This window comes from Exophiala viscosa (genome assembly GCF_022695815.1).
Source record: "Exophiala viscosa unplaced genomic scaffold EDD37scaffold_10, whole genome shotgun sequence".
NCBI lineage: Eukaryota > Fungi > Ascomycota > Eurotiomycetes > Chaetothyriales > Herpotrichiellaceae > Exophiala > Exophiala viscosa.
In genome coordinates, this window is record NW_026944362.1 from 436,406 (window position 1) to 459,486 (window position 23,081).

General features: G+C 51.4%; 10 protein-coding genes across 10 annotated transcripts; 4 read left to right on the forward strand and 6 right to left on the reverse strand.

The window, feature by feature from the left end:
- Nucleotides 1-422: 422 nt before the first annotated feature.
- Nucleotides 423-1,824, reverse strand: EDD37DRAFT_114260 (uncharacterized protein). Its single transcript, XM_062809254.1, has one exon. It carries the CDS (start codon nucleotides 1,604-1,606, stop codon nucleotides 662-664), a length of 945 nt encoding a protein of 314 aa, XP_062667286.1. The 5' UTR covers nucleotides 1,607-1,824; the 3' UTR covers nucleotides 423-661.
- EDD37DRAFT_114319 (uncharacterized protein) lies at nucleotides 1,825-2,699 on the forward strand. The gene is made up of 3 exons (XM_062809255.1): nucleotides 1,825-1,914; nucleotides 1,988-2,548; nucleotides 2,600-2,699. The coding sequence occupies exon 2, from the start codon at nucleotides 2,043-2,045 to the stop codon at nucleotides 2,487-2,489; it is 447 nt and encodes a 148-aa protein (XP_062667287.1). The 5' UTR covers nucleotides 1,825-1,914; nucleotides 1,988-2,042; the 3' UTR covers nucleotides 2,490-2,548; nucleotides 2,600-2,699.
- A 497-nt stretch (nucleotides 2,700-3,196) lies between these two features.
- Nucleotides 3,197-4,640, reverse strand: EDD37DRAFT_696830 (uncharacterized protein; the record flags this gene model as incomplete). Its single annotated transcript, XM_062820143.1, has 2 exons — nucleotides 3,197-4,261; nucleotides 4,296-4,640. 2 exons carry the CDS (start codon nucleotides 4,638-4,640, stop codon nucleotides 3,197-3,199), a joined length of 1,410 nt encoding a protein of 469 aa, XP_062667288.1.
- EDD37DRAFT_638019 (uncharacterized protein) lies at nucleotides 4,635-5,111 on the reverse strand. Its single transcript, XM_062817073.1, has one exon. The coding sequence runs from the start codon at nucleotides 4,903-4,905 to the stop codon at nucleotides 4,681-4,683; it is 225 nt and encodes a 74-aa protein (XP_062667289.1). The 5' UTR covers nucleotides 4,906-5,111; the 3' UTR covers nucleotides 4,635-4,680.
- A 51-nt stretch (nucleotides 5,112-5,162) lies between these two features.
- Nucleotides 5,163-6,764, forward strand: EDD37DRAFT_638020 (uncharacterized protein). The gene has a single exon (XM_062817074.1). It carries the CDS (start codon nucleotides 5,527-5,529, stop codon nucleotides 6,382-6,384), a length of 858 nt encoding a protein of 285 aa, XP_062667290.1. The 5' UTR covers nucleotides 5,163-5,526; the 3' UTR covers nucleotides 6,385-6,764.
- A 4,196-nt stretch (nucleotides 6,765-10,960) lies between these two features.
- EDD37DRAFT_568432 (uncharacterized protein) lies at nucleotides 10,961-13,492 on the reverse strand (the record flags this gene model as incomplete). Its single annotated transcript, XM_062814189.1, has 1 exon — nucleotides 10,961-13,492. One exon carries the CDS (start codon nucleotides 13,490-13,492, stop codon nucleotides 10,961-10,963), a length of 2,532 nt encoding a protein of 843 aa, XP_062667291.1.
- A 1,398-nt stretch (nucleotides 13,493-14,890) lies between these two features.
- EDD37DRAFT_114526 (peroxidase) lies at nucleotides 14,891-16,143 on the reverse strand. Its single transcript, XM_062809257.1, has 5 exons — nucleotides 15,974-16,143; nucleotides 15,794-15,894; nucleotides 15,719-15,742; nucleotides 15,045-15,595; nucleotides 14,891-14,980 (listed from the first exon to the last, which is right to left on the reverse strand). Exons 1-4 carry the CDS (start codon nucleotides 15,997-15,999, stop codon nucleotides 15,054-15,056), a joined length of 693 nt encoding a protein of 230 aa, XP_062667292.1. The 5' UTR covers nucleotides 16,000-16,143; the 3' UTR covers nucleotides 14,891-14,980; nucleotides 15,045-15,053.
- Nucleotides 16,144-16,705: 562 nt separating this feature from the next.
- EDD37DRAFT_114632 (ankyrin repeat-containing domain protein) lies at nucleotides 16,706-17,579 on the forward strand. Its single transcript, XM_062809262.1, has 4 exons — nucleotides 16,706-16,735; nucleotides 16,795-17,039; nucleotides 17,096-17,299; nucleotides 17,354-17,579. The coding sequence occupies exons 2-4, from the start codon at nucleotides 16,854-16,856 to the stop codon at nucleotides 17,441-17,443; spliced, it is 480 nt and encodes a 159-aa protein (XP_062667293.1). The 5' UTR covers nucleotides 16,706-16,735; nucleotides 16,795-16,853; the 3' UTR covers nucleotides 17,444-17,579.
- A 1,605-nt stretch (nucleotides 17,580-19,184) lies between these two features.
- On the forward strand, nucleotides 19,185-21,808 carry EDD37DRAFT_114587 (aryl-alcohol dehydrogenase). The gene is made up of 3 exons (XM_062809260.1): nucleotides 19,185-19,858; nucleotides 19,995-21,023; nucleotides 21,083-21,808. Exons 1-3 carry the CDS (start codon nucleotides 19,619-19,621, stop codon nucleotides 21,710-21,712), a joined length of 1,899 nt encoding a protein of 632 aa, XP_062667294.1. The 5' UTR covers nucleotides 19,185-19,618; the 3' UTR covers nucleotides 21,713-21,808.
- Nucleotides 21,803-22,844, reverse strand: EDD37DRAFT_114758 (Asp/Glu/Hydantoin racemase-domain-containing protein). Its single transcript, XM_062809263.1, has one exon. The coding sequence runs from the start codon at nucleotides 22,832-22,834 to the stop codon at nucleotides 21,905-21,907; it is 930 nt and encodes a 309-aa protein (XP_062667295.1). The 5' UTR covers nucleotides 22,835-22,844; the 3' UTR covers nucleotides 21,803-21,904.
- Between the last annotated feature and the right edge of the window lie 237 nt (nucleotides 22,845-23,081).

A 23,081-nucleotide genomic window follows, 5' to 3' on the forward strand; every position in this document is an offset into this window, starting at 1 on the left:
CCTCCACGAAATTGCAACCCCGGAAATGCTTAATGACGCCTAAGCCATCAATATCTTTGTTCCTATTCGTGGTTACCGGGTCAGATGATCGGTGGCATATGGCCATGTTGCGGCTGAATGACATGGACATGGACAAATGTGCCGAGGCATTTCCCATGTGCAAATCCGGGCCATCAACAAACATGCCGATGCAAGGACAAGCAAAAAGCCCCTTCTGAGTCCTGACCTGCTCCTTCACTGCCAACGCGTACAAAAACGCCGAAGACCTTCATGCACATCATAAGTGAGTCCTGGGTATTGTACTCACTTTCTCATGACTATTGCCAGGTCGAATCAGCTTGCTGAAAAGCGGTGCCAGACTCTGCAACATCAGCTTCCTACGATGCGTAGGTGAGTGGTAGACCAAGATATTCAAGCTGCTACGGTCTTACCTTCTCTTTGCGTGCCATTTTCCAGATGACATTCGTGAAGAGTCCAAGCCCCAGGACAAATAGTATGATCTGGCTGGTGCTATCGATACCATTCACTTCCGAGATCCCATTCCATGCTATGATGAGCTCAATGCTCAGTACTGAATATATGAAAAAGAGAAACATTTCGCCCGCAACAATCCTATTGAGAGCCATCAGCACGGTTCTGACACAAACGGACTTCAATGAATTCACCAGTTGCCAAGATTCATGTCCTTCCGGAATGCGAGCCACTTATCGACCGTATGTGTGAAATAAGCAATGTACGGAGGGACCACCCCGAGTATGGCTCCGAAGATCCACGCATAGACCAATCCAGCCATACGACTGAAACCTTGTACCGTGAGCAAAGCCAGGACCGACGCCAATGTTACGAGCCCAGCCTTGTGTACAGCATAGATGGGTATAGCCAACACTGGGGTGGAGAACGACCAGATACTCAGAAATGCCATGAATCGGCTGGCAGTACCCAGGTCTCCTCCTCTGACATGTGAGAAGAGGAAGTAGGAGGTTCCACCAGGAGTGGCCACAAAGTCAGTCTCCCCAACCGACGCCATTCGTACCCAAAACCAGGCTGACAAGCTTATGACACTCCCGTTGACGAGCATCAAGGCGACTTGTATTCCATCCATGACAAAATCTTTTCGATGTGTGAACTCGGCTATGGATGGCGACATTACCTGAAACGTCCCGCCCCAGATGATGTTCAACATGACCATGATTTCCGCCGTGAAAACGCACTCAGGTCGAAGAACGAGTATAAATAGCGCTATTGTCAGCGCAAGCGAAGATGCAAGATATGCGCCGGCCATACTTCGCCGCTCGCCATGCAGAAAGGGATTCGCAATCAAGCTTGACAGCCATTGAAGGTAGAGGCCCAGTCGAACGCCCAGGCCATAAAAATCGGAATTTCCCTCAAATCCTTCGATGCCCAGTCTTTCGGTACAACTGAGACGACGATCCGGACCTCTTTCCCCATAAGCAACAAGTGCCCAAGCAGTAAGTATGAGCGGGACCATCGTCAAGGCAAAGACGGTGAGGAACAACAGTCGAATCCACCATGCACATTGAGATAACAACTCATATTTCCCGAATATCGGCGTCAGACCCGTCAGCAGGAAAGAACCAACATGCATGTTGATCGAATCATAAACGCGTTCGAGTGTACATTGACGAGAAAGAGCTCAGCAAGCTCAGACTGGTGATTATGGTCGATGAGGTATGCATGAACAAGAAAAGGGCTTCTGGTGGCGGAGAACCACAGTAGAAAGAATCAGGCTGATAGACATCAGCTTTCAAGGCGCCCAATTTCCGTAAGTAGAATACAGGTGACACAGCAACTCCTCCCCACGTGAGGCTAGGAGTCACGTTATTCTGCATGATGCTTGCGTTTGTGGCGTCCTGTGGCCAACGGGATATGTACAATGACGATAAGTACTGAAGAGTATGTACAGCTCTCCCTCACTCTGCATGTTCCTCTTCCTTCACGACACCTGACCGCGAGTGTTCTGCACCAGGTAACCCTCCACATAGGCCAAGGTACGGTTCGAGATTGGGTTGACAGTGGCAAGAATGAAGCCATTGCTCAGACTGCTGTATTTGCTCTCACCGACGTACAGCTCCTACATAGCCTCGGGGTCAGTTACGATCTTGACTTCGCAGAGGAAACAATTTTCTTACAATACGAGTGACTTGCTCATACGTCAACCCTATGCCTGTCTCATGAATATAGAACGACGAGTTGTCGTTGGTAACGCCGTAAAGGTCGATGCCCGGGACTTGCAAGGAGCTATTGTATACGGCAGGGTGGGCAAAGCCACCTTGGATGGTTCCATTGACGGCTGGGCCGGTGATGGTGCCGGAGACGATAGGTTCATTGACCAGAACTCCACCCTCGATTGCGATGTAGTTGGATGGTTTGCCGATTTCAAGGGTGGCCGTGAACAGGTATGTGAAGTTGAAAGGCAGGTTCAGTGTCGTTGGCAGAGTCGCACGCTCGACAATTGGGGTTGCCAGTGAGGTGGTGGCGAGCGCAACAAGAGAGACAATGGCTGAAGAGAGACGCCTGGCGATTGATGGTGAGAAGGTTGAAAGAGTTTATGAGGTGCTTGGTGCTGACTTGTTTTCAGGTGAGTTGGATGGAATTACAAATGTCCAAGGGCCTCCTGCAGCTCTTTATACACTTCGGAGAAAGAGTTGACCGTCTCCTCCGAGCTGCTTTATGTCATAGGTACTGACAACTCCTGAGGTCTTGCCGTTATGATCACCAGTCTGACTTCGCAAGACGGTTGACCGCATGGGCAATAGTGCGGTCAAGAACGGGGTTTGCAGTGGAATGGGCCTTAATAGTGGCTGGTCATAGGCCGTTCTCCTGAGTCCTGACCCATTATGGATGTTGCTTCATATGGCCAGCCTGGGGTACAATCAGGCCGACCACACGTTTCCACAGCTATTGGTCATGGACACATGGTACGATGTAAGTGTGATTGTCAGGAACGTGGTCGGCTACGGACAACGAACACCTCGTACGTCTGGAGCATTACTCGCAGGTTAACCTCGATATCCGCTAGCTTTATGTTTCTGCAGCAGTGGGTCGATTTCCCGCTGTGGATATACTTTAGACTTTAGATACAGGTACAGTATGTACAGTACGATGACCTACCCCGTACGTCGAGGGCTTTAGTCTTACCATGTACGTCTACGACTATCTCCTCAGTGCCTATGTTTCATTGCGGCTGCGAGATTTCCCCTCTGGCTTTGACCTCCTCCAGACTCTCGTTAGCAGCTCTCATCTCAGCCTCGGTCGGCAGGTTCGTCACAATCATGTACAAGACGTCTCTCTGCAAGATTCTCCCGACGACTCCAGTCGCCGTTGACCTTCCCATGCGTGCATTCCATATTTCCGCCTCACTCAACTCTACGCCTCTGCGTCGAGCACGCCGTATGGCGCGTTTGGCCCTAAGATCAGCGACGGGGTCCCATTTTCCGCCGGTCAGTGGTCCGATGATGGTACCACTGTGGATGGGGTGATTGGGATCGGAGAAGCGGTTCACAAACTTCTTCTCCGACGGCGGGTTCATGCTCGCAAGCTGGCTGTCTGGATGCTGAGCTGCCCAGCGTGCTTGTGCACGTCGATCAAGGTACGAATCGAGGAACGCAGCCGTGGTTCTGATACCATTCGATCCTTTCTTTCCCAAAGGTGTACCGTCGGCAGTCTCAAGTGCGGGATATACCAGAGGTGCACCTTCGGGGAGAGAGGCTTCTCCGGTGGTGGTGCCAGCGTTCAGCCGTAGTTTCTTCATTCTCGATCTGATCTTAGGGGTTTGGGTTGGAGACAGCTCTTTCACAAGAGTGTCAGAGGCGGCGTATTGATCTCCATCTGGAGTTGCATCTGCTGCAGTAAGGACCCCGTCCGACGCCCTGGCATTGATGTTGAGTCCAAGGATAGGGTCATAAGGACTGTCAGGTTTGAACGCCATGATCATGCAGTAGAGTCCACGCGGCATGAACAGCTCTCGATTCACCGTGTCAAGGTATGTGTTGCGTCGAACTCTCGACTGGAGCTCTTTGCCAGTGTTGCTGGCAAACTGAATGGCTATCGACACGCCCATGGTCAGTCCAGTAATCGGGCTGGGAATCAAGCCCACTCCCAGGGCAGCAAGGTTGACGACATCGAAGACAGGAGAGGCCTTCGAAGCCTTGTCAAAACTGTTGAGGAAGTCCCATGAACAGTTGTTGGTCGATCCCTGCAGACTCGAGGACGGGTGCGTAGGCGCGGATGAAACCTCGTGCTGCAGACTTTGGTCGTCGTTGTGGTAGAATGACCGGTTGTGGCAGACGTGTGTGCGTCTCGCCAGCCTTGGGGACGCTGTGATTGGCAACAAGGAAAGCTGCACTCTTGTCATCGGCGTCTGGCCCCATCTTATCGTCCGGGCTCTGCTGTGGCTCAAAGCCTTGAAACTCGGTAGCAGCTTCATCTAGTGTCCATTCTTCTTCGTCAATATCCATGTCACTCTCGCTGTCGTCCTTGAGGTCTTTGTCGTCACCTTCACAGTGACCATTTTGCTGATCTACAGAAGATTTTCGTCGATTCTTGATCTCAACAACCGCCTCTGAGGCGACGCCAATCCCTGCCGTGACGGCTTTGGAGGCGTAGCTGATGACGTGCATTTCTGTTCAGGGGGGAGGAAGACGGTAGGGGAGTGTATGTTCAAGAAGTCTCTGGGCTCTGAAGGAAATGCTGCACATACTCTCTTCTTATCATGCCTTGGGGCATTGAGATACTTCGTGTCCATGGGGTCTCAAAACTTGATGACGTCCCTGTCAACAGATGTGCAACGAGGATCTTCATACTGAACCAGTTGCGACGCCAGATCACCCTTGCGTACGAGGATGCCGGCTGCATCAAGCGCAGCACCCCATATACGCGACTCATGCTCTGATTAGCTAACAAGGCTGGTCCCCCAGATTACCAGTGGACAACAATCAAGCGACGTGAACAAAGAGATACACTAGTCCTGAGGTTAGTTCATAGCTTTCGTACGTACCAGATGGGCCTATAACGCTTGACTCATTCAAGCTTTCAACTTGCGAAGCCCAGTGGAGCTTTCCCCAGATGTTGTGGGCGGCCTAACGCATGACGTCGATATTTCACTGCTATACATTGCGCCACGGGTGTCTGCCGTTCGGATGCTTGGATGATCTGCAGTGACCACCATATCTATCGTTCACCTCTATGATTCGGGTCTAGTATGTGAAGTACGACTTCATCAAAAGTGAGAACATTGACAAGTCGGCACGTTTCCGTTGACCAGACTGCCGAGGCATTGTTAATGTAGTGGACCTCTCCCATAAGCACGACGGACATCGAGTGGCTGTGTCACATCGAAACGAGTCATGCCACTATCATACCGCTCACGGGGCATCTGATTCTTCAGCATTATCCCCATTTGTCCTTTCTTACTTTCCTGGTTGCAGTAGAAGCTTCATCGGCTCCTCTTCTGGACGGGCTCGATTTGCATACCGGAATCGGCTCTAGCTAGTCCTACGGCACGCTATGGCTGTTGATGTGACCTACCAGCTGCAGCCCTCCAGGCCTTTCAGAGCATTCTATGCCCTTACCGTTGCGGACAGTTTCATGGTGCAGCTGGACAGTGCTTACTTGTACATATTCTCTGCACAGCTAAACGACTCGGAGAAGTCGGAGTTGGGAAGAACACTGAGCCAGTCTCTCGCAACATTCTTTCAGTCAGCTGGGCCATCGGCCTACAATCTTCCGGAACTTCTGGGCACGATCTACGAAGACCCCGGCACAGGATATCTCACAGTGAAAGTATCTCATTCTTCTTCGGTGCCGTTCATCGTCAAAGACCGATCTTCACAGGCTCGCTTCAGCGACCTGAAGCCCGACCAAGGCTTCCCTCCTCAACCGCTGAAACCTACTATCTTTGAACCGGGTGTCACAGCTCCTCCACCAGATGCAGCAAAGGGAATCCCAGCCCTCTGGGTGCAGTTGACCTTTATCGATGGCGGATTCGTGGTACATGTGCATATCCACCACTGGATCGCAGGAGCCAGCAGTACCGCCAGACTGGTTGAAGCATGGTTCGAGAGAGCCCGTCTCATGACCACGACCACCGACATGAAAAGTGACCTGCACATGGATCTGAGCAGTCTCTTTTCCAGTTGCACGATCAAAATGGGGCATCGACAGCAGTTGACCCACACTCTCGCCGCCATCACGGCCCCTCAGCTTGGTCACCCAGATCTTCTTCATGTTCCAGGCGGCAGGCGCGTGTGGGCCGGGATGGACTTCCCACCCATTGTGCTTCTGATCCTCATCAAAGTCTTCACCTTCATCATGACGTACCTACCATTCATACTACCGCGATGCGACTCGCAGATCTTCCACTAAGATCAGGTTCGAAACAGTGCGACATGTGCACAATGAAGGCCTTGACGGCGCTATTGTCGTGTTGCCAGCTTTCGGCCGGAAGTGGAAGGCCCAAGATGCAGGGACTAGTGGCCGGCAAGGTGGATTGGACGTGGCGATAAGCTTGACGAGGAAATCCATGAAGATCTTGATGCAGGATGAAGAGTACAGGCGGTATGCGACATGGGCCGAGGAGACCGGTCGTAGCAGCTGAAGTTCTGAAAAAAAGTTAGGGCAAAGTCCAGGTTTTTTCAGGTGCCCGGCAACCCCCACGGAACGCGCCAGGGGTAAGGTTGCCAACCACCTTGCCGCCACCCCCACCTTGTCGCCAATTTTATGAATTCGTATATTGTTGTAGCAAAGGGTAGCCACTCATGCATCCTGACGATGGAGAGTCTATAACTTTGTATGGGGATTGCCTATGAACCTGCCGAGTTATCCATATCGTAGATGATATCTCTGCTAGGCAGTGCGCTTAATAATACTGCCGTATCTTCCTTTGTGTACCCCCTACCCTATATGACTTCGATCGTATCCTAGATACGCTTTTCATCTTGCTTTTTAAGTCTCTTTGATACGGCTCGCTCCTCGTCCTCTAGCACGTATTTCCTAATAGTTGAAAGCTTAGTTAACAGTACTTGATAAGCGCTAGAGACCTCGTAGTAAGCTCTATTTAGTTATCGTATAATAGCCTTGCCAAATCGACTTAATCTTACCGCTAGTTCCTCGTTTATCTTACTATACTCGTGCGTATCTCGTAGGGGGTAACTATAAGGCCGTTTAGGAGGTAAGATCTTTAGCGTAGTGTGTCGATATTATGAAACTTAAGGTATATCGAGTACTTTTCTGACGTTGATAGGCTAAAGGCCACTACGGCGCTAACTCGTATTAATATATTAAGTTGTTATACCTAATTCCCGTGTAAGTTAATATAGTAGATTAAATTAAGTACGATTTACTTACGTATCGCCCGCGGTAATATAGCTCTTAAGGTGTTTTAAGTAGAATATCTTTAGCTAACTAAATAGCCCTAAATCGTACGGTTAATAAAGATAAGAGGTGTAAGGTAAGAGATAAATCAATAGAATTTAATTTATAATATACTCTACGATAAATACCCCTATAGTGTAACTATCGTAGTTATTAAGGATAAGTATTCGCTAGTAAGAGGTATTGTCTTTATAACGTCCTCGTCGAGACTATAGGATAAATACTATCGTTAACTACTCGAGCGTATAGTCGTTATTAGTCTAGCCCTTCTCTATAAAGCCTCAATACTAGTTAGGGCACTCGTTTAACGGTAGGAACTAATAATTAAGTAGTTAATAGTGTAATTTGCCGCGATAAATAATAAGAGATCGTATCGTATCGCTAACGGTAGAGATCGCCTCTATAATCGAAACCCAACTCGTAGATCCACTAGCAATTGATATCGGAGGTCCTATACGTCGATTAAAGATTATAGACTCTTTCTATAAGTGACTCATTTGAAAGCCGATCTCGTCTATATTCTAGAGGTCCTCCGGACGTATATTATAGCGTGAAATAGTCTCGTCAAGGTACTAAAACTAGCCCTCGAGTATACTAGGGATAGCCGCTATTATACGGCTTTATTCGAAAGACCTATTACGACTACGCTTAAGATCAGGATATCGATTCAAGAATCTTGAAATCTAGTTCTTGCCGAGGCGCGTATTAGGCTCTCTTTAACGCGCTAGTGCTTGCGCGATAATAGATAATTAGGTAGTATTAACGAGCGAGTATTATAGCTAAGAGTCCTTTATATATTGATATAAGACCTCCTCTTATGTCCTTAATAACCTAGTATTTTTTTGCTCTTCTAAACCGCGTGGTACGCGACCGTCGCGCCTATTACGGATCGTCGATCGTAGTGTGGTTATACACTTTGCGGCTTGCGATACGTTGCGGAAACGGCCTTCCTGAAAGAGATCAAGGGCCCGTGATGCCCTATCCATCTTAAATAGAGACGGCGAGGGCAATTGGTTGATATATATGAGAGTTTAGTTGACAGGTGGGTAGGAAGGACATCAAAATGCGATTGGCGACAAGGTGGGGGTGGCGGCAAGGTGGTTGGCAACCTTACGCGTCTGGGACACGCATCATGGGAGGTGGAACAGGCGCTTGTCGCTTGAAGCCTTGTTTTCCCCCCTTCTTTTTAACTTCAGTCACTTCACGTTCCCCGGATTTCCCCAGCGCTGGTGCCATTAGTGAACCCGCTTTCTCTCTCTTGGAAACTCACCTGTACTGTGTGCGACAGGACAGCATACCCACTGCCTCAAGATGACGGAAGAACTCCCTGCACGACCTCCGACACGACAGGAACTACTCGCGGTACGCGGCTATCCCTCCATACCCACTGGCCAACATCTTTATCTGATCAGATACTTAGGAATTGGACGATGCAATGGATGCTGTTGAGCGTCTAGACCCCACTGGCGCCACCCTCTTCAGCGTGGTACAATCATGTACGTGAGCGACACAGTACTCTTGTCGGTCGACTTTTCTGATTGCGATTGCCGACTTAGGTTTTATCCCCGGTCTCCGATTAGCCTCAAGAGGCCACACGCCCAGTAACCTCAATGTTGTTTACAAAGCCAATCCTGCCACAGCGCCTCCTTCCATACAACCGCCGAACAACGGACCATCGAGCCGAACGTCCAATCTTGCACCACAACCGAGCCGCGCACCACGCCAGCTGAATATGAGGACCAAATCGAGTGGGGTCTTTGCATCTATCTGTGTTCCCGACGGTTGTTTGTGGCTGACGAAGAGGCGCACTAGTCCGATCACAACCTTATCAAACTCGCCCTCCATCCAACCCCGGATCCTGCGCAAGAATCCATGAGTCTTGTTGATAAGTCCTGGGAGTATTGTACGATCGCCTACGGCGCCCAAAGAAAGACGTACTGACTCGCGCCCCAGCCTTTTTGCGGCTGCTCTCGCCGTCCTCCTCGACATCCGATTCGTCATTTCGCAGCTTCGCTGCCCTTGAGAACGCAAGGTAAGTCTGAATGTCCCACTGATTTTAACCACCTGTTGAAGTGGTCTATAGTCTCGCGTTAAGCGCCTCGGCACCAAAACGTGATTCTAGTGGTCCTGACAGGCCCCAAGACGCTGAGCGCGATACGCCAATCTCTACGCTGACACAGGCTCCGCGGAGACTGGCAGCCCCAGTCCATACAATTGCAAGGAACACGAAGGAGAGAATGGCACAGACCGACCATGAGAGGGCGAGGAAGAGAAAGCGAAATCGTGAGCAAACGGAAAAGCACGAGCCCTAGGGCAGGCCTAAACCTACAATCTCTCCAACCGAACCAGGATCGGGACCAAAACCGGTGCGAAGAGAGCGCATATCAACCCATCTACATTCTACCGATTCGCAATCTATGAAAAGACGCTTTCAGGGGACGAGCAGACACCTCGAAGAGCGGAGCAGACGCCTTGAGGAGTGGAGCAGACGAATTTTAGCAGATCCTCGGTTTGGAGAGAGGCGTCCTCGCATCAGTACAGTCGACCCGGTCCGACGATGCCGAACATCGACTCCTTTACACTCTAATCGGTCAGAAACCGAAGGGGAACGTACGGGGGAGATGCATCAGGAAGGTGTATCCAAGCGTCGTGCGTGAGAGCTGGACGTCTTGAGACACGAATCTTAATAGATTCAGCTTAGGCGCCAGATCTCGGAGAAGCATTCGGGGACTGCTAGCGGAGCCGTATCTGAAAACAGGTGAATATAAGAGACGAGTCTGAGAGACGGATCTGGGCGACGGTTTAAGGAGCCAGATCTCTTGGAGTCGAATCACGGAGCCGGCTCCTAGCAGTCGGATCCTTTGAGAGCCGAATCTCTTGGGAGACGGATCTCTTGGGAGACGGATCTCTTGGGAGACGGATCTCTTGGGAGCTGTTGTGGGAGACGAATCTTAGGAGACGCGTTAAAAGCCGGATCGTGGGAGTCAAACACTAGGAGCCGCTTAGAGAGCCGGATCTCTTGTGAGCCGCTTAGAGAGCCGGATCTCTTGTGTGCCGTTAAGGGAGCCGTTGGGAGTTGGATCTTCTGGGAGCCGCTTAGGGAGACGCGTCTAGGAGACGTGTAAGGAGCCGACTCTGAAGAGACGGACCCCGTGGGAGCCGGATCAAGGAGACGCGTTAGGAGACGTGCCAGAAGAGACGTGTGTGGGAGTCGGATCAGGAGCCGGCTCTTGGAGACGCTTCGTGGGACTCGGATCCCTAAGGAAACGTATCTTGGGCCAACGAATCCTGCCTTTCATCTCATAGTAACCATGGACTAGGAGCAGGCGATAATGCAGCTGAATCCTCCCAGCAGTGGAGACGGTATATCGGCATCATAAGCCAATGTTTGGACCTAATTGAAGAACCTCTTTAGTCGTAGCTTTTCCGGCACCCTTCTACCGAAACACTACGGGCAAGAAATCGAACGAGAGGAAACCAGGAGATTGCTCAGAAAATCCATCACAGTTACGGACAATTGTCTCACTGACACTTTATGTAGGCCCGTTACCCGTCAATTCTCATTCATTCATTCAGGCCCAGTATTCGCTCTCTCCCTCAGACGTCGTCCCTCCATCAGTCCTCTCAAGCCTCGTTTCTGGAGTCCAATCACCGAACTCACACTTCCCGTCCACATCTCTCGTGCCTCCCTCTCTTTCTCCCGCTCCCCCTTCCCAGAGCGATACCGATCAGCGCTATCTTCGCGCTGGGAACTTTCGGTATCCGTATGGGACACATCAGTCGACGTTGAAGCCGAAGTCGTGGTCGAAGACGAGTCCACCGAATTCGTCTTTCCGTGTCCTCTCTTCCTCGACTCCTCATAACTCGTCGTGAGCTTGAGCCCTGCCGCTTTACCTGCAAGACTCTGCTCGCCGACGACTGTGGTAGCTTCGCTCTCCCTTCGGCCCAAAGCAGCGAGACTACCTCCTACAGCACCGACGAGCCCACGTCCGCCGCCTGCCGCCATGGCCGCTGCATTGAAGACCGCGGCAGAATTGCGCCCGTCTAGGGCTTCGTGGAGTCGTTCTACCGTCGCCTCGAGCAGGCCGTCGACCTGGTACGGACGCGCCATCTGCAAGAGTGAGCAGAGTGAGTGCGGCGTACACAACGCCGACCCAACAGGTGGCAGGGATGACGTGTACAGAAAGTGCAAAAGCAGATGAATCGTCGGCGCCATGTGAGGTAGATATAGCGAGCGAGGTCGACTCGATGCCGGGAGTGTCGTCGGATTTGGCAATTCCACTAGAGTTCTGGTCGTTAATCGACTCAACGAGCGTTGCGGGTCGAGTATCCCGTCAACACCAGTCCCAGAACCAGCTGCGGACCCGGATCCTCCTACAAGCGTGGATAGACTAGGCGTGATGGTGACCGAAGAGTTTCGACTTGCTTGTGATCGAGCAGCGTTGGGTCGTAGAGTGGCGGCATCTGAAAAACTAGCGCTTTCGTGCGTCGACGCCGATTCGGCCAGAAGCTGGTTGAAGAAAGGCCCCCAACGCCGCGAGAGGATAAATGAATTGCACGGGATCTTCTCGCCTCCTAGTGCCACGATTTCCATGTCTGAGAGCTCAGTGAGACTCAATGCCGCTTGACCGAGTTGGTCGGCCTTGCTGTTGTATGGCCGTCCACCTGCCAATTGCGTGGCTAGACTTGCTTGCAGCGACGAGGGCACCACTGGCGCCGAAACAGATACGTACGACGACGTAGGAGCCTCTCTTCTCGGGTTGTCGTAGAGCCCAAATGCTTCCAGCTCTACCATGCACACGTGGCTGAAATTGATGCGGCGGTGGTTATAGTCGTCCACCAGACTGCGTTTGCGGTGGCCCAGGATGACAAAGGTATTCCGCCTGTTCCACAGAATTCCTCTGTTCCAACTTCCCTGGGAGAAGATCGAGCCGTTCGTGTCGATACGCGCCCAAGTCGATGTCTTCAGGTCCAGTGCCCATAGAGCGTACTCGTGCTTGGACGAGGTCAGGTAAGTGCCGCTGACCACAAAATGACCATCGATGATTCCTCCATTCGGAAATCGCAGACCCGGCGGCGACACAGAGCCAGTCATCGGCTTCTCCACTAGAGATCCGTCCGGTAGACGTATCTGAAGCTCCAGCTTGACGTCTAGAAAATTGTAATTTGAGTATATCAGCATCGAAGTCCCCTGCTTTGCAGAGGAAGTGTCATTCAGTGGGATCCCTCGTCCCACAAGCTCAGCAGATATCCCTGTCATTGGCGCCACCATACTCTTGTATGCTCCGCACTTTCGATCCCATGCCGTAGTGTTTGTCCATTTCAAGCTTCGAAGGTTGAAAACGCTGATCTGCTCAATGTAGTTGTTGCTGCTGTCTTGACCGCCCACAACAATCATCTCGGCACCACCAGTCCCATCGAGCTGCACGCCCAGGGTCCCGGAGTGAGGGTCGGAGGATGACGGATTATGTTGTATGGCCGAAAGTGGGGCATTTGCCGATGTAAATACTGCAGACGATGGCAATATCGCAGCACAGTGGGCATATCGTCCTTGAGGATTGTCAGACGCCGAAATGAGCATCCATTTTCGCGTCGGCACGTCAAAGACATGGATGTCCGACATCACTACGACTTCGGGCTGGGGTTCTGCATTCGTAGCATTTTTGTTTTGCGTAGCGGGCGACATTCCACCATAGCAGACTAGCTTGGAATCGCCGAGGCCGCAAACACTGTGGAAATAACGAGGCGGAGGTATATCGCCCAGTGCGTCGATTTTGGTCCAATGACGATGGATGAGGTCGAGCTCGTAGAGGTCCGAGGTCAATTGAGGCTTTGTTCGCGAGTGTATTCGACCGCCAAACACATACAACATGTCGCCGAGAATGGTTGTTGTCGCACCGACCAAGGGATGCGGCTCTTCTCCCGTCGTCCGGTGCAGGTTGCAGACTAATCCTGATAGATTTGTTGGTGCGGTGCCTTGCTGGGACACTCCCGGCGTAATCCCAATATTCCCACTGGAGCCATTGACAGAATGAGAAGCACCATTTGGGGCCTCACTGCTTGCCTCAGACGCAGTGAGGCTCACCTGGCTGTTATTCATGGCTGGAGCTTTCTCTTCAGCGATCGGCCTAAAGGCACCGTCAATGTCAAAAGTTGTTGCAGGTCGGTTTGTGCTGGCGTCATCGGTCGATTTCAAGCTCTTGGATTTGCGCCTCAGAATAGGTGTCGTCGGACTTGGATAGAAAATTTGGCTGTCGATGTCGGAAGTCGACGCCGTAGACCGGAGTTCGTGCGCAAACGGATTTGCAAACTGTGGGATTATAATAGGCACATACCGTGGCAAGCGTGTGGAGGTGGGAGGCTTTGTAGCGGTATCCGGCAAGATATCATGTGTGGATGCCTTTACCGGTTGGTACTTGATAATGTCAATTGGAATGTGCCTAGGTCTGCCGGTGACCGTCTTCCGATCTGGTACTGAACGGACTGATGAGTTTGGCCAGAGTGTGAAGGAGTTGAGGATTGATCTAGGGCCGCTATCTGTGGCCGATGGCGGAGTTGGTGGCCAGCTCAACTCCTCTGGTGACGGAGGATCGAGATACGAGCTCAAGAAGCGTGTGCCACCCAGCAAAGGAACCGCTCCTTGCTTTCCCGGACTTTTTTGTCGAAACCTGCCCATGCTAGTCAGCTGAGCCCAACAACCTTTTGAAGGGCAGGATATCTCTTTTGGAGCAACGACAGGGTCAAATAAAATGGCAGACATTGACAAGAAACTGGAGGGAATAGAATGGTGACATTTGAGATGGGACATGACTGAGCATGTCACTAACCTCCGGGTGTTGCGACTGCAGTGGGTGAAAGACGAACACGAGCTCACTCGTCAATGACGACCGCAGGCAGCCGAGTTCAGAATCGGTGAAGGGGACACCGCAGAGGACGCAGGACGAGAATTAAGGGAGCTTACCGACCGACAAAGAACTTGTCTCGGGATCACACTTTCTGGCCGTAGCTGGTCGTCGGGTTGGTATCACTCCCGTGGCGGTCAGAAATAGGGGCGGTAAGCGAGGGAGATACCTCTGTCGGTGGCCGCGTGTGTCTCAATCTTTGAGCTTTGCGTAAAGCTCAACCGAGGCCGACAGAGGGGACTCAAGCGATCTGTACGACGCAGACTTTGGGTGTTAGGAGAATTAAAATACGCGGTTTGTGTAGCGAGGTCGTGCCCCAAAAGGTCCAGACAGGCTTCATGCAGAAGATCGATGCCAAGCCGGCTCCTGGCAGCAGCTGCAGGATGCACCAGACAAGGCAAATGCGAGATCATGTACCTGAAGACGGACATGGGTCAAGGATTGAGACCTAGCGCATTGACATGTCAGAGCATGGTCGATGCTGGTGGTGAATGCATGAGGGTCTTCAGTGGCTTATGCATTGCGAATACAAAAAGTGTCGCGATGCCAGATTGACATATTGACAAAATCGGAGCACGTGCAAATGTCTCTACAAGAAGCGCCGCATATGCGCCCATATACTGGACAAGATGTATTATTTTTGACCTGCAACACCTTGATTCGTCTACATGATATTCTTGCTCGTGCTTGCCAGATACCCATATGTCAGGAGATCCAGTTCACAATCGCTGAGTGAAGGTCAATTCTCACATTCGACATTTAGACAGCAGCGCTGGTCTTCTCCTTGGGCAGAGGAGTAATCCGCAGGTATGGTCGGATGATCTTCAAGTCGGGATAAATCTCCTTGGCCTGCTCGGTCTTGACGGATGGGTGAACAATCACATCATCACCTGGCACCCAGTTGATCGGGGTGGTGACCTTGTGCTTGTCGCCAGTCTGCAGAGAGTCGACGATTCGGAGCACCTCAGCGGTGTTGCGACCGGTCGAAGCAGGGTAGGAGAGGATGGTTCGGATGGTCTTCTTGGGGTCAATAATGAAGACGGATCGGATAGTGAAAGCAATGCCCTTCGAGTCCACGTTGGTCGCATCTTGACGATCCAGCATGTCATATGACAAAGCGACCTGTCTCTGCTTGTCTCCGATGATGGGGAAGTTCAAGCTGGTGTTGCTGATCTCGTTGATGTCCTTGATCCAGTCGCCGTGGCTGTCGATGGTGTTGGCGGACAGACCGATCAACTTGACGCCTCTCTTTGTGAACTCAGGCTCCAACTTGGCGAAAGCTCCTAGTTCAGTGGTGCACACTAGTAGTGGTCAGCATCTGAAAAATCACTGCGCATCCATCTCATCTCGTGTGTTCTCTCCAATGTCGCCTTCGACTTGCTCTTTCTGGAACAGGTGGGTGAGGGGAGGCTTCGAGCACGAACCTGGGGTAAAGTCTTCGGGATGCGCTGCAGGATATGGTCAGCCTCATGTCTCTCTCATAATTGCGATGCTCTTACAGAAAAGGACGACCCAGTTATCGCCGATGAACTCATGAAAGTCAATGGAGCCTTTGGTGGTTTCGGCCTTGAAGTTGGGCGCGATTGAACCGAGACGGAGACTGCAGCATGGCTCGTGTCAGTAATGATTATGCTGGAAAGCTTGTTCGCTTGCCACAAGGCAGAGAGTGTAGAACGTACGGCTCAGGACGGTCGGAGGATGCCATTGTGAATGTGTTATATGTCGTTCGGTTATGGAAAGGTGCTTTGGTACTGCGACGGGATAGCAGGTAGGATTCTGTTAGAGCAATGAGGACGAGAGTGGTATCAGGTCACAGAGAGGGGCAGCGAGGTAGATATAAGTATGGCTCGATTTCGTATGTTTGTAGCAGTCTGGCGCAAGCGGCGGCGACAAATCTTTTTCTCGTCGGCTCGGGGACTGGAGCCCTGCACCAGGGTAAATTTCCTCGAGGCCTGCGAATAGCATGGCGTGGAGCATGATTGCATCAGCGGGCCATGGAGGGGTCCAAACAATTCTCACAGCTCTTTTTGCTGTGCTGGTCTGCTAGAAAGCTCCATCTGGTTGAAGATTCCCAATCACACCATGGGAGCAACGATCACGCAATTGACCTGCCGCGTCCTGATTGGGAGACGGCTGAACTAAAGTCCAGATTCTCAGCCTCGTCCACGGCTTCGGGTCACGTGGAAGGCGTCACTGAACGCTTTCCTTTCGTCGCCTTCACAATCCCCTTGTACCTCGAGCTGATAATTAAAAGGATAATCAGGAGGGCCCTCCAGCAAAAGAGAAGAATCCTATTGCTGACTCTTTGCTGCGATGAGTGATGCAAACCGCGAGCTTACTACAGGCATACTCGTAGAATGTCAGCAACTTTTACATTCTCCGTATCATCCTAGCGAAGCAGTCGTCGACGTCATTGGCTCTTTGTCTCTCTTCTTCTACAGGTGACATGCATTTCCGGAGGTAGCGGCATTTTGATCTCACGACGATATAATATCCCTAGTTTGTGATTACCGGCATCTACAAGTATCCTGTCCCCATCCATCGCCGTAACCTCGACATATGGACTCTGCACCTCCAATGGGAGCCAACGGCGCTCCCCAGTCCGTCGATCAGTTGCCCCCAGAGGCCATTGCATTAGCATCAAGATTCTTCGATGCGGCCAGACAAGGCCAGATGGACATGTTTGAACAAGCTCTGCCTCGTGGCTTACCGGCGAACTTGACCAACGACAAAGGCGACACCTTGGTAAGTGATAGGTAGGTTTGCTGTTACGGTCTCATCTAACCACAGCATCTTTCAAGTTAATGCTGGCCTCCTACCACGGCCATGCGCCACTCGTCTCCTTGCTGCTGAAGCACGGGGCCGACCCCAACAGCCTGAACGACAGGGGCCAGTCACCCTTGGCCGGTGTGGTCTTCAAGAATGAAGCCGAAGTGATCAAGGTTCTTCTGGAAAATGGTGCCGATCCAGAAGTGGGTGAGCCTAGTGCTCTTGAGGCGACAAAGGTATCAAGATTCATGCTCGGACTGTGATGGATGGAGTTCGCTGACAATATGCAGGTATTTAGGCAAGAAGAATACGAGAGCATGTTTCGTGAACAGATCGAAAAGCTCAAGGCAGGGCAAACGAGAGCCACAAACGGGCATTGAGAGTTATATCCCAGTTCTATCTCGTTGCCGGTCTGGAGTAACATGCCATTATACCCCACTATATTGTACACAAAAGTTCGTCAATCATGAGGTCGTCAAGATACAACAAAGAAGTTTCGCTCAGAAATCCGCCAACGCCTCGCTGAAAATTTCCATCCAAAACACAAGACAAGTCGTCTTCATTGATACGCATGCCCGGGCCCATTCTTCATCATGTGCTGTTGCAAAACTTTCTGTGAAGGGATGTGTATCGTCGAGGGTTTAGAATGGCATGATTGACACCATTCGTACTTTCGGTTTTGTATCAGGTGTATTCCATGTGCCCATTCTGCGATGTCTTCCGTGGGCTGGAGGGAGACTGAGACTGTGGAGGTGGTCCGAGAGGAAGATGCCGATGATAGTGGGGAGGGCTTTGATGGTTTATAAGACCGATCGGAAGAATTTTGCACACCTTGGTCGTAGTTGGCATAGAACCGATTTGATGATTGTGAGTTGTACATGTCTGCCAGAGACACGCTGGATGGAGACTTTGGGAATTGTTCGGGAGAAAAAAATCCTAGGGAGCCTTCGTCTCAAATATATTGCTCGATGTTGATGTAGAATTTTTTGGGGGTCGTGCAGTGGCGGCTGACGAAGTTTGTTGCAGGGTCTTAGAATATGATGAACAAGTAGGCAACGAATCCTGATGACAGAAGCCGGAGATTCCGACCCGGACACACACAAGAAGTATGCAGTGTGGGTGTACCTGAAATATTATAGATTGTGGATTGTCTGGAGATGGAGGGATGGTGGTTGTTGTTGTCTGACGTTGTCGAAGGTTATCGTGGAGTGGCCGCGTGGGATGTTGGGAGAAAGAAGTCGAGATCGGGGAGCGATCAGCGCAGCATCTGGAGAAGGGCCAAGATATATCTACAATTGTGCGGATTCTCAGATTGCGTGGTGGGTTGTATAGACGACGACGCGCCGCGTTACAGCATGTGGATACGACAACAGAACGCCATGCAGGGCAAGTGATGAAACGTCAAAAGGAAGCGGTGCTGTTTTTGGTAGACCGAACACAGTATGACACGATATGCGGAAGACGACATATCCAACAGAAAATGCACATGCAACGCTTTGCGGCTGTAGGTGTGGACATACCTCATTATTGGGGCATCAAAATCCCAAGGGATTCGGTACGGAGACTCTGTCCGTCAAAAGTTCGAGACATAGGGGACCACAAAACACTTCAATCGCCTGGGCAAGAAGGAAGCGATGGATTCGGACTGAGACACCCAGAGCTGCGGTCCGCTCTGATCCGTCATAAGCTGAGGTATGCACGGTGCGTCCAGGTGTCAATGTCGCCATGTCATTCGACGGCATCAAGGTAGGGTAAGCGAGGGATTGGTTGACCAGACATGGAGGATGAAAAGAAGATGAGAATTGAGATTTTCAATGCGACCTGTCTTCGTTGTCGATGGAATTTGTTCGGGAAAAAAGAGACTCAGAAGGCATGGAATTGGAAGAGGCCAATAATGCACCCGGAACGGGCATCCCCATGAGGCAAAGCTTAGTGACCCTTTCCCTTCAGCCACTGCAATGGCGCTGACATGGCTTCCCGCTATCGTTGCCGGTCAACTACGCCATTTTCAACCGACAACGCGTTGGCTATTTTTGGCCCCAAGATTCAACTTCATCGACTGCTGTTCATATCACCTGAGACATAACAATGAATAACTCGCATCTTGATCCTGTGCTGAACGTCCTTTCGCAAGAGTCATCAGCTTCCTGGGTTCATGGAGATACTGGACATTCCATCGATGACCCAGTCTCTACCGACCAGTTTCCTTCATCTTGTGCCTAACACGCACTACCCCGACAGTGATAAATGAGGCACGCTCCATGATCCCGAAATGCTAACCTCCCCCTCTGCTGCTTCTCCTCTTCTAGTCGGTCTTATAGGCTATGATGGTCTTCAAGCACAGCAACCCGATTGGCAGCCACCCCGCAAAAAGGCACCCTCGGGAATTTGATATTCATAATGCGGGGGACGAGCTGAGGCTGGCCGTGCTGCACTTGTATAGCATGCCGCTGTTGGTAATGAGTTGATGATGTTCTCTTGGTTGGCTATATTGTCGTTTCCCTTATTGTTGCTCCTTGCTTCGAGTGTTACTACTGCATTCAGGGACACCCAAAATGTCCACTACCAACGGAACCAATGGCCATGCGAATGGCACTTCCCACAATGCTCTTTGCACCATCGAGGAGCTCGTTTCTCAGACTTACGATTTCGTCATAGTTGGTGCTGGAACAGCAGGCCTGTGTATTGCCGCCCGCTTGACAGAAGATCCGACCATTACAGTGGCTGTTCTGGAAGCTGGACAGAATCGAATGGATGATCCAAAGGTTTCAACTCCAGCACTTTATCCGACCTTGGTAAGTGACGACCTTCTGAATGCAAACAAGAGACTGTCAGAGAATGATCAGACTGTCTAAGACTTGTCACGTCCTTGGTCTTCTCGCATATCAGTCTGTTTGAGCTAGCTACTGACCTAGACTTAACCATCCATAGATTGGCAGAGAGGAGTACGACTGGTGCATGACTAGCATCCCACAGCCAAATGCCGGCAACAAGATTTACTCAATGCCACGTGGCAAAGTCCTCGGAGGAAGCAGTGCAATCAACTACCTCATGTATGTGAGAGGAAGTCGTGGTGACCTAGACGGCTGGGAGTCCATGGGCAATCCAGGCTGGGGTTGGGAAGGTTTAGCTCCATACTTCGTCAAACACCAGACTCTTGACAAGTCCCCTGTACACGATGATCCTCAGTTCATGCCTGCCGCAGGCGGCGACAAGTTCCACGGCAACAAAGGTCCTATTCACACCAGCTTCAATGACTGGTACTCGCCTTTCGAGGTGGACTTTGTTGAAGCAGCGCACGCTGTGACCGGCACTTCAAAGACCATTCATGATGCATGGAGTGGCGACCACATGGGCTTTTACTCTAGCCTGGGAGCTGTGAATCGGACCGACGATCCAGGTAAACGATCTTATGCCGCTACAGGCTATTTACGACCCATTCTTCATAGGCCCAACCTCAAAGTCCTGACCGAAGCACAAGCTACGCGGATTTTACTCGACGGCACCACTGCCAAAGGAGTCGAGTTTGTCCACAATGGTCAGAAGCACACCGTGCATGCTACTCGCGAAGTGATATTATGTGCTGGCGTTATTCAAAGTCCGCAGCTTCTCGAGCTGTCCGGCATCGGAGATCCCGTTGTCCTGAGAGCCGCAGGGGTCGAGTGCGTAGTCGAGAACAAGGGCGTCGGAGCAAATTTCCAGGACCATGTTCTAGGAGGGCTACTATACTATCTGAAGCCAGGTATCACATCACTTGATGCCCTTCATGGAGAAGAATTTATGAAGATGCAACAAGATGTCTACGAGCAGACAGCAAAGGGCCCTTACGCCTCTCCCGGCATGATGATGGGCTTCGTCTCATACGCATCGCTCGTGGCGCCGGAAGAATTGGAGACCACAATCAAGGAGATCAAGCAGAAATCTCTAGCAAAGACAGACTTTGAAAAGGCCCAAGAAAAGGTGAGTACAATAATTCCAACAGTCAATTCGGACAAGACACTAAAACTCGGCGAATCTAGGTCATCGTCGATCAATTAAGCGACCCTCAGTTCGCAAATCTCCAAACTTTCTGCATTGGCTGCCGGCTTGACGTCGCCAAAGGCTCCGACCAAACGCAATTCTTCTCGGCGCCGCCTGAGGGCAGACAGCAAATCTCCCTGCTGATGTGCCTCGAGCACCCCTTATCCCGTGGTACCGTACACGTCAAGTCCTCTGACCCCCTGGCACCACCGGAGATCGACCCAGGCTATTTCCGTAACGAAGTCGACGCGAAGGTCCTTGCCGCTGGCATGGCCTGGATGGACCGCGTCGCTAGACACCCTACTCTTGCCAAATCTTTGGACGAGCGCGAATTGCCACCCCCAGATGCCAGTCTGGATAAGGAGGAAGAGCGCGTCGAATATGTCAAGAACCATATCAGCACGCAGTACCATTTGATTGGGACATGTGCGCTTGGTGAAGTCGTGGACAATGAGTTGAGGGTCAAGGGCGTACAGGGCTTGCGCGTCGTCGATGCTTCGATCTTCCCTGGACATATCAGCGGAAACATCATGGCTACCACGTACGCTGTGGCCGAAAAGGGTGCCGACATCATCAAGGCTTCCATCAAGATTGCAACGTCAGACTCAGCTGTCATTAGCTTAAAATGATGATTTGTTGTTCTTCAAGGCCGTTGACCTCCCTCTCTTGCCAAGGTTGGTCGCCTAATCGGCTAACCGTACATTTTGCGTCGTCTCGTCCAAACTTGTTGCTGCTTTTTGGCGGTTGACGATGTAAGAGGTTGTCTCCAACAGTGTGAATCGCGTATCCCGACTCTTTGCTGTGTTGTTGTTCGCACGTCATCAGTAATATCCACCCATAGCCTTCCAAAGCCCGTACAAGCTCCCAACCCCAGCCCTGACCCCATCAACGATATGCACCTGCTTACCCGCCTGATCTCCAAGCTCTTCTATACAAGCACTCCGCACCGCAGAGTCTAGTCCCACCATACCCGCGCAACCCAGACAAATAGCCTTCACCTTCGAATCCTTGGCCCCTGGCCGTGTCATACCCCGTCTGAGAAGTCGTTTCGTAGCATCCATCATCTTCACACGCACTTCTTCGGCCGGCAAATCGTGCAACTCACTCGCATTCAGCCCCGTGGTCTCGCACCCGTAGAACCTGGTCGACTTGCTAGTTCCAAGAAACTCATCCACCGCAGTCTGCAGCGCCTCCTCCCATATCTTGCCCGTCGATACGATTCCGAACCCGGCATCGTCTGGAACGAGAGCCAGACTCGTCGTTACGCTCGCTTCGAATATGCCGGTAACGAACTTCCTCTCGGCGTTGGAGGCAGCGAGTTTGGCACATTCTTTTTTCAACTGCGGGACTAAAGGGTGCTGACTGTAGCATGCTACTAGGAAGGCGTCGTGATCTTTAAGAAGTGGGATGAGTTTCGACAGACAGTTTTCCGCGGATTGAGCGGCATCTTCGGGGGAGTTTATGCTCGGGATGCCCGGGGAAGGGGAGGTGAAGAACGTGGATTTGATGGTGGACGGGAGATCCAGGCTTTCGATGACTGGTTTCAGCGCCTCGGTCATGTGGTGAGAGGTATTGGGATTGATGATGAGGATGCGGACCGTTGAAGCACCCATTCTGTCTGATGGGCTGCCCTTGCGTTGTGCTTTGGGTATGGAGGACGAGTTGCCGGCGTGCGATTGTAGAAAGGAAGGTAGAAGTGGTTTGAGTGGTCGTAGCGAGTTGTAGGAAGAGCTGGGCCACGTGCTGGACATTGAAACTTTTTGCACGAACAGGTCCTGCTGCGGGGGAGGCAGTGAATTGTGGGGGTGGGTGTTTCTTATCGCGATAAGTCAAAGGCCAAAAGTACCAACCGTGCCTGGGCCACGGGTCACCTACAGGCATTTACGACAGGGGTCTCGTCTACCTTCTTTTGGGAGAAGTCATGCTGGCTCGATCGGGCGTTCATGCCCAGATTTTCATATAAAGAGAACCAAGATCTCGAGCTGAAGCTGATATTGG

Bases quoted from the DNA above. Each gene is read 5' to 3' on its own strand.
- EDD37DRAFT_114587 (XM_062809260.1), top strand. From the start codon at position 19,619: ATGTCCACTACCAACGGAACCAATGGCCATGCGAATGGCACTTCCCAC. The intron at 19,859-19,994 runs GTAAGTGACGAC...AACCATCCATAG, and splicing joins CAGCACTTTATCCGACCTTG to ATTGGCAGAGAGGAGTACGA. The intron at 21,024-21,082 runs GTGAGTACAATA...CGGCGAATCTAG, and splicing joins TTGAAAAGGCCCAAGAAAAG to GTCATCGTCGATCAATTAAG.
- EDD37DRAFT_114758 (XM_062809263.1), bottom strand. From the start codon at position 22,834: ATGTCCAGCACGTGGCCCAGCTCTTCCTACAACTCGCTACGACCACTC.
- EDD37DRAFT_114632 (XM_062809262.1), top strand. From the start codon at position 16,854: ATGGACTCTGCACCTCCAATGGGAGCCAACGGCGCTCCCCAGTCCGTC. The intron at 17,040-17,095 runs GTAAGTGATAGG...GCATCTTTCAAG, and splicing joins ACGACAAAGGCGACACCTTG to TTAATGCTGGCCTCCTACCA. The intron at 17,300-17,353 runs GTATCAAGATTC...GACAATATGCAG, and splicing joins GTGCTCTTGAGGCGACAAAG to GTATTTAGGCAAGAAGAATA.
- EDD37DRAFT_638019 (XM_062817073.1), bottom strand. From the start codon at position 4,905: ATGAGTCGCGTATATGGGGTGCTGCGCTTGATGCAGCCGGCATCCTCG.
- EDD37DRAFT_114260 (XM_062809254.1), bottom strand. From the start codon at position 1,606: ATGCATGTTGGTTCTTTCCTGCTGACGGGTCTGACGCCGATATTCGGG.
- EDD37DRAFT_114526 (XM_062809257.1), bottom strand. From the start codon at position 15,999: ATGGCATCCTCCGACCGTCCTGAGCC. The intron at 15,895-15,973 runs GTACGTTCTACA...GCCATGCTGCAG, and splicing joins TCCTCCGACCGTCCTGAGCC to TCTCCGTCTCGGTTCAATCG. The intron at 15,743-15,793 runs GTAAGAGCATCG...CATATCCTGCAG, and splicing joins TAACTGGGTCGTCCTTTTCT to CGCATCCCGAAGACTTTACC.
- EDD37DRAFT_114319 (XM_062809255.1), top strand. From the start codon at position 2,043: ATGAAGCCATTGCTCAGACTGCTGTATTTGCTCTCACCGACGTACAGC.
- EDD37DRAFT_638020 (XM_062817074.1), top strand. From the start codon at position 5,527: ATGGCTGTTGATGTGACCTACCAGCTGCAGCCCTCCAGGCCTTTCAGA.